Source organism: Somniosus microcephalus, chromosome 12 (genome assembly GCF_052327205.1).
Source record: "Somniosus microcephalus isolate GS21.2 chromosome 12, FLI_Smic_1.0, whole genome shotgun sequence".
In the NCBI taxonomy this organism is placed as follows: domain Eukaryota; kingdom Metazoa; phylum Chordata; class Chondrichthyes; order Squaliformes; family Somniosidae; genus Somniosus; species Somniosus microcephalus.
This window is the reverse complement of record NC_140998.1, coordinates 216,700,417-216,710,502: the sequence shown is the minus strand read 5'-3', so window position 1 is coordinate 216,710,502 and position 10,086 is coordinate 216,700,417. Positions and strand designations below refer to the sequence as shown.

The 10,086-nt window shown below is 58.4% G+C and overlaps 1 protein-coding gene across 2 annotated transcripts; it reads left to right on the top strand.

Moving 5' to 3' along the window:
* Nucleotides 1–1,367: 1,367 nt before the first annotated feature.
* LOC147110110 (interferon-gamma-inducible GTPase 10-like) lies at nucleotides 1,368–9,611 on the top strand. Of its 2 annotated transcripts, none has more exons than XM_086004051.1 (3): nucleotides 1,368–1,470; nucleotides 7,402–8,160; nucleotides 9,430–9,611. In XM_086004051.1, exons 1-2 carry the CDS (start codon nucleotides 1,465–1,467, stop codon nucleotides 8,089–8,091), a joined length of 696 nt encoding a protein of 231 aa, XP_085860177.1. In that variant the 5' UTR covers nucleotides 1,368–1,464; the 3' UTR covers nucleotides 8,092–8,160; nucleotides 9,430–9,611. The 2 variants fall into 2 exon arrangements, with proteins under 2 accessions (XP_085860177.1, XP_085860178.1); XM_086004052.1 differs by lacking the exon at nucleotides 1,368–1,470 and adding an exon at nucleotides 5,602–5,618.
* Nucleotides 9,612–10,086: the final 475 nt, after the last annotated feature.

The following is a 10,086-nucleotide window of genomic DNA, read 5'->3' as shown; positions in this document are numbered from 1 at the left end:
CTTTGTGTCTGCCTTAGTTTTCAACTGGGGGAATTCCTTTTCGAAGGAGTCCAGATTTTCCACATTCCCCTGTATCATGATCGTTCTATTTTTGTTGTAGTAGCTTATGGTTAGCAGGGGGTCATCTTTATCTAGGTTTCCATCTTTACATATTTTCAGTCTGCCTCCACTGCCAATACCTTCACTGGAGACGTATGCGTAGTGTTTTTGTAAAGTCTCCTTCCAGGAGGTGACGTATTCGGTGTAGAATATGAGGTTGTTCTTCAGCTTAGTCCCTTTGTGTGTGGTATAGTCAACGTAGAGCATCTCTGGGTTATTTTTTAGTGTTGTGTACTTGTATTTTTCCTTTGCTTTATTTTTTGTGCATTGCTCAGGATATATCATTTCCCTGCTCATTGTAGTCGTTTGTTTTTTGTCTCAGATAGATAACTTTTTTTTTTCTTCTCTTTTTTGTGTCGTGTTCCACCTTAGCCCACTTTTAGGTCCAAAATTGGGAGTTTTTCAGGGGTTCACCTTTGATATAGCTGCTCTTAAAGGTTTATCTTTCTCTTTCTCTCACAGGCTCTTGGTTCGGGTAGTTTATCGTTTCTCTCGGGTTTCTATTCCTTTTCCTCGCGGGTTTGTTGTTCTTTTTTCAGGTTTTTTTTTTAACTAAATTTAAATAAAATGAAACTTAGGTAGAATTAGGTAAAACTTATTTCTCCAGTTTTTTTTTTCCCTCTTCCGACTCTCTCACTCGCTCTCCGGGTCTCGGACTCGCTCTCTCTCTCCGTGCTCCAAACTCGTCCACTCTCCGTGCCCCTGATTCATTCGCTTTCCGCGCTCTGGGCGGATCTCCTCGCGTCGTCGTGTCGGTCTCAGGCCCCCGGGTTTTTTGACTCACCAGGCTGTTTTCTGCCCCTGGTCTCCCGGTCTCCGTTCCCGCGGTCTCTGGGCCTCGCGGTCTCGGGTTCACCCTCCCCAGGCCTCTTACTCGTTTTCCCGGTTCGGGCCGCTCCTCCCGGTCTCCGATCCCGCGGTCTCTGGGTCTCGGGTTCACCCTCCCCAGGCCTCTTACTTACTGTCCTGGTTCGGGCTGCTCCTCCCGGTCTCCGGTCTCCGGTCTCGCGGTTCAGGCTGCGGCTCGGGCTCTGTCTCGGTGCCTCGCTTCCAATCTCTCTCTCTCTCACTTTCTCCCTCAGGAATATTAAGCTGACGTCCCTCCCAGGCCCTGCCCCTTTCTCTTTACGCGCTGACGTCAGGCGCCCGCCCCTCTCCCCATGAGGTCACCCCCCCCAAACCGGGCCGAGCTGCTGATTGGCGGAGAGCGGCCGCTCATTAATGCGGCATGACGTCAACGGCGGGCGGTGCCATTGGTTGCCAGGCAGCGACGTCACGGAGCCTTGCCTGGCAACCGAGCCCCGGCCTCGCGTAGCGGCCTCCCACGGGCTGGGGGAGCAGGTTGCGGGGAGCCGGTGGGCCAGGATGGAGGTGAGTGGGGGCAGTGGGGCTGGAGGGGGGGGGGAGTCTCAGGATTATTGGGAAGTCCCAGCCACCCTGATAAAAGTTTTATCATTTAAAATTCAATAAAAAATATTTGCCACCCATTAGAACCCCCTCTGGCTATGAGTGGAGTGGTTTACCTCCCCGAGGGGCGGTGGGTGCCAGGAGACCAGGGGGGGAGTGTGTGGGGGGTGGGTGGGCGCCGGGGTCTTGTTTTCCCAAATTTGTTTAATGTACTCACACGTAACGGGCTCAGCCGGGTGGTCGGAAACCGCTCGCCCACCCCAGGGACACAGGAAGGGGAATCGCAGACCCAGTACAGATGCCCCGGGTACAGACAGACGTCCCGGAGACACTGGGGGGGCGTCGCAGACTGGGTACAAACACCCCGGGTACAGACAGACGTCCCAGGGACAGACAGACGTCCCGGAGAGAAGGGGGGGATCGCAGACTGGGTACAGACACCCCGGGTACAGACAGACGTCCCAGGGACAGACAGACGTCCCGGAGAGAGGGGGGGGGATCGCAGACTGGGTACAGACACCCCGGGTACAGACTGACGTCCCAGGGACAGACAGACGTCCCGGAGAGAGGGGGGGGGATCGCAGACTGGGTACAGACACCCCGGGTACAGACTGACGTCCCGGAGACAGACTAACGTCCCGGGGACGCAGGAGGGAGATCGCAGACTAGGTACAGACATTCCGGGTACAGACAGACGTCCCGGAGACACTGGGGGGGCATCGCAGACCGGGTACAGACACTCCGGGTACAGACAGACGTCCCGGAGACACTGGGGGGGCATCGCAGACCGGGTACAGACACCCCGGGTACAGACAGATGTCCCGGAGACACTGGGGGGGCATCGCAGACCGGGTACAGACACCCCGGGTACAGACAGATGTCCCGGAGACACAGGAGGGGGATCGCAGACCCGGTACAGACACCCCGGGTGCAGACAGACGTCCCGGAGACACAGGAGGGGGATCGCAGACCCGGTACAGACACCCCGGGTACAGACAGACGTCCCGGGGACACAGGAGGGGATCGCAGACTGGGTACAGACACCCCGGGTACAGACAGACATCCCGGGGACACAGGAGGGGGATCGCAGACCCAGTACAGACGCCCCAGGTACAGACAGACGTCCCGGAGACACTGGGGGGGATCGCAGACCCGGTACAGACACCCCGGGTACAGACAGACGTCCCGGAGACACGGGAGGGGGATCGCAGACCCGGTACAGACGCCCCAGGTACAGACAGACGTCCCAGGGACACAGGAGCGGGATCGCAGACTGGGTACAGACGCCCCGGGTACAGACAGACGTCCCAGGGACAGACTGACATCCAGGAGACACAGGAGGGGGATCGCAGACCGGGTACAGACACCCCGGGTACAGACAGACGTCCCGGAGACACGGGAGGGGGATCGCAGACCCGGTACAGACACCCCGGGTACAGACAGACGTCCCGGAGACACGGGAGGGGGATCGCAGAGCAGGTACAGACACCCCAGGTACAGACAGACGTCCCAGGGACAGACAGACGTCCCGGAGAGAGGGGGGGGATCGCAGACTGGGTACAGACACCCCGGGTACAGACAGACGTCCCGGAGACACAGGAGGGGGATCGCAGACCGGGTACAGACACCCCGGGTACAGACAGACGTCCCGGAGACACAGGAGGGGGATCGCAGACCGGGTACAGACACCCCGGGTACAGACAGACGTCCCGGAGACACAGGAGGGGGATCGCAGACTGGGTACAGATGCCCTGGGTACAGACAGACGTCTCAGGGATAGACTGACGTCCAGGAGACACAGGAGGGGGATCGCAGACCGGGTACAGACACCCCGGGTACAGACAGACGTCCCGGAGACACGGGAGGGGGATCGCAGACCCGGTACAGACACCCCGGGTACAGACAGACGTCCCGGAGACACGGGAGGGGGATCTTAGACCGGGTACAGACACCCCGGGTACAGACAGACATCCCGGGGACACAGGAGGGGGATCGCAGACCGGGTACAGACACCCCGGGTACAGACAGACGTCCAGGAGACAGACTGACGTCCCGGGGACACAGGAGGGGGATCGCAGACTGGGTACGGACACCCCGGGTACAGACAGACATCCCGGAGACACTGGGGGGAATCGCAGACCGGGTACGGACACCCCGGGTACAGACAGACGTCCAGGAGACAGACTGGCGACCCGGGGACACAGGAGGGGGATCGCAGACCGGGTACGGACACCCCGGGTACAGACACGTCCAGGAGACAGACTGACGTCCCGGGGACACAGGAGGGGGATCGAAGACCGGGTACGGACACCACGGGTATAGACAGACGTCCCGGAGACAGACTGACATCCCGGGGACACAGGAGGGGGATCGCAGACCGGGTACGGACACCCCGGGTACAGACAGACGTCCCGGAGACACAGGAGGGGATTTCAGACCGGGTACAGATGCCCCACGTACAGACAGACGTCCCGGGGACACAGGAGGGGATTTCAGACCGGGTACGGACACCCCGGGTACAGACAGACGTCCTGGAGACACTGGGGGGGGGATCGCAGACCGGGATACGGATGCCCCGGGTGCAGACAGACGTCCCAGAGACATGGGGGGGATCACAGACCGGGTACAGACGCCCCGCGTACAGATGCCCCGGAGACACGGTGGGGGGGAGTGGTAATCGGAGACCGGGTACGGACTCCCCCCAGAGACACGGTTACAGATGCCCCACAGCTATTAATTCACCTATTTTATTGCGAATTCTTCGCGCATTCAGATGTACTCTTTCCTGAATCCTCCCACACCCCCTTCATTAGTTTAAAGCCCCGTCTACTGCCCTAGTTATTCGGTTCGCCAGGACACTGGACCCAGCCCGGTTTAAGTGTAACCCGTCCCAACGGAACAGCTCCCTCTTTCCCCAGTACTGGTGCCAGTGCCCCATGAACCGAAACCCCTTCCTCCCACACCACTCTTTGAGCCACGCATTTAAACCTCTAATCTGTTTGTCCCTATGTCAATTTGTGCGTGGCTCAGGTAACAATCCAGAGATTATTACCTTTGAGGTTCTGCTTTTTAATTTGGATCCGAGCTCCTCAAACTCTCTCAGCAGAACCTCATTCCTAGTTCTACCTATGTCGTTGGTTCCTACGTGGGCCACGACAGCTAGATCCTCCCCCTCCCACTCCAAGTTCTCCTCCAGCCATGAGGAGATGTCTTTAACACCGGGCAGGCAACACAACCTGCGGAACTCTCGGTCGCGGCTGCAGAGAACAGTATCTATCCCCCTGACTATATCGTCCCCGACCACAACTACATTCCCTTTCGCTCCCCCCTCTTGAATGGCCTCCAGCACCATGGTGCCATGGTCAGCTTGCTCATCCACCCTGCAGGCTATTCCCTCATCCACACAGGCAGCAAGAAGCTATTTACAATCTATATTAATGACTTGGAAGAAGGGACCGAGTGTACTGTAGCCAAATTTGCTGATGATGCAAAGATGGGTGGGTTAGCAAGTTGTGAGGAGGACACAGAGTCTGCAAAGGGAAATGGATAGGTACAAAGAGATCTGGTGGTCCTAGTACATAGAAACATAGAAACATAGAAGATAGGAGCAGGAGCAGGCCATTCGGCCCCTCGAGCCTGCTCCGCCATTCAATGCGATCATGGCTGATCATCCAAACTCAGTACCCTGTCCCTGCTTTCTCCCCATATCCCTTGATCCCTTTAGCCTTAAGAAATATATCCAACTCCTTCTTGAATATATTTAATGAATTGGCCTCAACTGCCTTCTGTGGTAGAGAATTCCACAGGTTCACCACTCTCTGGGTGAAGAAATTCCTCCTCATCTCAGTCCTAAATGGCTTACCCCTTATCCTTAGACTGTGACCCCTGGTTCTGGACACCCCCGCCATCGGGAACATCCTTCCTGCATCTAGTCTGTCCAGTCCTGTTAGAATTTTATAAGTTTCAATGAGATCCTCTCTCATTCTTCTAAACGCTAGCGAATATAAGCCCAATTGACCCAATCTCTCCTCATACGTCATTCCTGCCATCCCAGGTATCAGCCTGGTGAATCTTCACTGCGCTCCCTCCATGGCAAGAACATCCTTCCTCAGGTAAGGCGACCAAAACTGCACACAATACTCAAGGTGTGGTCTCACCAAGGCCCTGTACAACAAGGGGTACGGGGAGAGAGCGGGAAAGTGGTTTTGAGGCCAAGATTGGATCAGCCATGATCTTATTGAATGGCGGAGCAGGCTCGAGGGGCCGATTGGCCAACTCCTGCTCCTGTTTCTTATGTTCTTATGTACCTCATCCCTGCCGGACAAGGGCAAAGGCCGAGGCTCCTCCAGCACTGCATCTGGGGTCCCCTTACCTTCCTGACTTGCAGTCACACCCTCCTGTCACTGACCACGAACCAGACTGGACCACTACCTAACCTAAGGGGTGTGACGGCCCTCCTGGATCAACGTGTCCCGGTAACTCTCCCCATCCCTGACCAGACCTGGACCACTACCTAACCTAAGGGGTGTGACGGCCCTCCTGGATCAACGTGTCCCGGTAACTCTCCCCATCCCTGACCAGACCTGGACCGCTACCTAACCGAAGGGGTGTGACGGCCCTCCTGGATCAACGTGTCCCGGTAACTCTCCCCATCCCTGACCAGACCTGGACCACTACCTAACCGAAGGGGTGTGACGGCCCTCCTGGATCAACGTGTCCCGGTAACTCTCCCCATCCCTGACCAGACCTGGACCACTACCTAACCGAAGGGGTGTGACGGCCCTCCTGGATCAACGTGTCCCGGTAACTCTCCCCATCCCTGACCAGACCTGGACCGCGACCTAACCGAAGGGGTGTGACGGCCCTCCTGGATCAACGTGTCCCGGTAACTCTCCCCATCCCTGAACGGACCTGGACCACTACTTAACCGAAGGGGTGTGACGGCCCTCCTAGATCAGAGTGTCCCGGTAACTCTCCCCATCCCTGACCAGACCTGGACCACTACCTAACCGAAGGGGTGTGACGGCCCTCCTGGATCAACGTGTCCCGGTAACTCTCCCCATCCCTGACCAGACCTGGACCACTACCTAACCGAAGGGGTGTGACGGCCCTCCTGGATCAACGTGTCCCGGTAACTCTCCCCATCCCTGACCAGACCTGGACCAGTACCTAACCGAAGGGGTGTGACGGCCCTCCTGGATCAACGTGTCCCGGTAACTCTCCCCATCCCTGACCAGACCTGGACCACTACCTAACCTAAGGGAGACGGGGCGAGGCTCGAGGCGCTCCGCGTCCCTCTTAGGGCGCTCAAACTGAATATCGCAGCGCAACGTGCCGCAGCGCCACATGCTGCGGCACGGCGCGCTGCGGTACTGCAGGCCTTCCTCCCCTTCTTAAGGGGGAGGGGCCTGCACCAGCACAATGAGCGATCGCAAGTGCCGGCAAAAGAGCCCGGCGCCGAGGAGAGGTGCCGGGCTGTCGGGACACAGCCGGCACCGCCCGGTGGGGGGGCGGATCAGGAGGCCGGGGACGGAGGTGCTGGCAGGCGGCCACCGAAAAAATGGCCGCCCCGCACCTCATTCTTAATTTGCGCCACAACCGCCACAGGTAGGCCCCGTGAACCAGGCGCGATTTGCGATCGGCGTTACAGAGGCGGGCGCACCCAAATATCGCGATCGGGGCGATAGCGGGGCGCTGCGCACACCCATGACGTCATCGGTGGCGGCGCAGCGCAACAGGCTAACGCCGCCACTAGCGCCCCGCTAAATATCGCAGAAGGCACGGCCAGTGGCGCTAAAGCCACTGAGTGCCCTCTTTAGGCGCTAACTGGTGGTGCAGCCCACCGAATTTCTACACCTTAAACTTTTTAAACCAAGAAACAATTATTACCCGCAGGATATGATGCTGTTCTTCTACGAGCTAATCATCTTAATCAAAAACACAGTCTCCTACTACCTCGGGTGGCCCGAGCCGGCGCCCACCTCGTGCTTGAGGAAGAGCAGCCTCAAGAAGACCCAGCCCGCCGCTGCCGCCACCACCGCCAAGAAATACATCAACGTGGCGGTGACTGGGCCAGTCGGCAGCGGGAAAACCACCCTCATCAACGCCATGCTGGGGATTGGGCCCGAGGCCGAGACCCCGCCCGCCGGCGGGGGCTGCAAGATGCTGCCGCGCTCCTACCTCTACCCGAGCAACCCCGCGGTCCTCCTGTGGGACCTGCCGGGCATCGAGCCCAGCGAGATCAAGCAGCAGGCCTACTTGGAGAAGACGGACCTGCGCTCCTACGACTTCTTCATCCTGGTCACCAGCGGCAAGGTGGGCGAGGAGGTCCTCTACCTGGCCAAGGAGATCGAGAGGATGAACAAGCACTTCTACTTCGCCCGCACCAAGATCGACGACTACGTGCACAACACCAAACAGCAGAACTTCAACCAGGGGGACCTCCTGCGCGAGATCCGCAAGCACTTCCACAAGAGGCTGCAGGGGATCGGGATCAAATTCCCCCGTATTTACCTCATCTCGGCACAGCAGAAGGACAAATTTGACTTCCAGGACTTCATCGAGGACTTCAATGATGAGTTTTGAGGTCGGGCCGGATGGGCCGGACGGGCTGGGGTGCTGAAGCCGATCTTCTTTTACATCGGGAGCTGAAGTGTAAGTGCCGACCTCCATACTGTCCCGCACTGTCGGAGGGGCAGTACTGAGGGCGCGCCGCACTGTCGGAGGGGCAGTACTGAGGGCGCGCCGCACTGTCGGAGGGGCAGTACTGAGGGAGCGCCGCACTGTCGGAGGGGCAGTACTGAGGGAGTGCCACACTGTCGGAGGGGCAGTACTGAGGGAGCGCCGCACTGTCGGAGGGGCAGTACTGAGGGAGTGCCGCACTGTCGGAGGGCCAGTTCAGAGGGAGTGCCGCACTGTCGGAGGGGCAGTACTGAGGGAGCGCCGCACTGTCGGAGGGGCAGTACTGAAGGAGCGCCGCACTGTCGGGGGGCAGTACTGAGGGAGCGCCGCACTGTCGGAGGGACAGTACTGAGGGAGCGCCGCACTGTCGGAGGGGCGGTACTGAGGGAGCACCGCACTGTCAGAGGGGCAGTACTGGGGAGAGCCGCACTGTCGGGGGGGCAGTACTGGGGGAGCGCCGCACTGTCGGAGGGTCAGTACTGAGGGAGCGCCGCACTGTCAGAGGGACAGTACTGAGGGAGCGCCACACTGTCGGAGGGGTAGTACTGAGGGAGCGCCGCACTGTCGGAGGGGCGGTACTGAGGGAGCGCCGCACTGTCAGAGGGGCGGTACTGAGGGAGCGCCGCACTGTCGGAGGGGCAGTACTGAGGGAGCGCCGCACTGTCGGAGGGGCAGTACTGAGGGAGCGCCGCACTGTCGGAGGGTCAGTACTGAGGGAGCGCTGCATTGTCGGAGGGTCAGTACTGAGGGAGCCGTGTACTGTCGGAGGGTCAGTACTGAGGGAGCGCTGCATTGTCGGAGGGTCAGTACTGAGGGAGCCGTGCACTGTTGGAGGGGCAGTACTGAGGGAGTGCCGCACCGTCGGAGGGGCAGTACTGAGGGAGTGCCCCACTGTCGGAGGGGCAGCACTGAGGGAGCGCCGCACTGTCGGAGGTGCCGTCTTTCGGATCAGACGTTAAACCGAGGCCCCGTCTGCTCTCTCAGGTGGATGTAAAAGATCCCACGGCCACTATTGGGGCCAATATTTATCCCTCAACCAACATCACTAAAACAGATGATCTGGGTCATTATCACATTGCTCTTTGTGGGAGCTTGCTGTGCGCAAATTGGCTGCCGCGTTTCCTACATTCCAACAGTGACCACACTTCAAACAAAGTCCTTCATTGGCTGTGAAGAGCTTCGGGACATCCTGAATTGGTGAAAGGGGCTGTATAATTGCCATTTTTTTCTTTTTTTCCACAGCTCTGTGCCTACAACCTCCGAATCGACCGGTTCCTGATTGCACGTGTAGCAGAAGCAGGCTCCCCCAACATGAAGAGAAACCAATCGACAGGACCCCAGACAGCTTTATTTGAATCGGGGCCCTGCCACTGTCTGTATGGGACCTGGACAGGCCCGGCCCCGAATAAAACAAATTCCTTGCCCTTCTTCTCTCCACCTCCCACCTCTCCGACCTTTCCACACTGGCCACAGTACCAAAGAAAGGCCTCATTGGCTGCAAAGCGCTTTTGGACGCGCACCCAGTAGGTCCGCCACGGTCGAGTGCCTTACCATGGGAACGATATCACGAATGGCTAGTTCTGCAATATTCGGAGCCCCGGATGTGGTACGAATCACACTTGGAGCGCTGTGCACAGTTCTGGTCTCCATATACCTTGGTTAGACCACACTTGGAGCACTCTGCACAGTTCTGGTCTCCGTATACCTTGGTTAGACCACACTTGGAGCACTGCGTACAGTTCTGGTCTCCATATACCTTGGTTAGACCACACTTGGAGCACAGTGCACAGTTCTGGTCCCCATATACCTTGGTTAGACCACACTTGGAGCAATGTGCACAGTTCTGGTCTCCATATACCTTGGTTAGACCACACTTGGAGCACAGTGCACAGTCCTGGT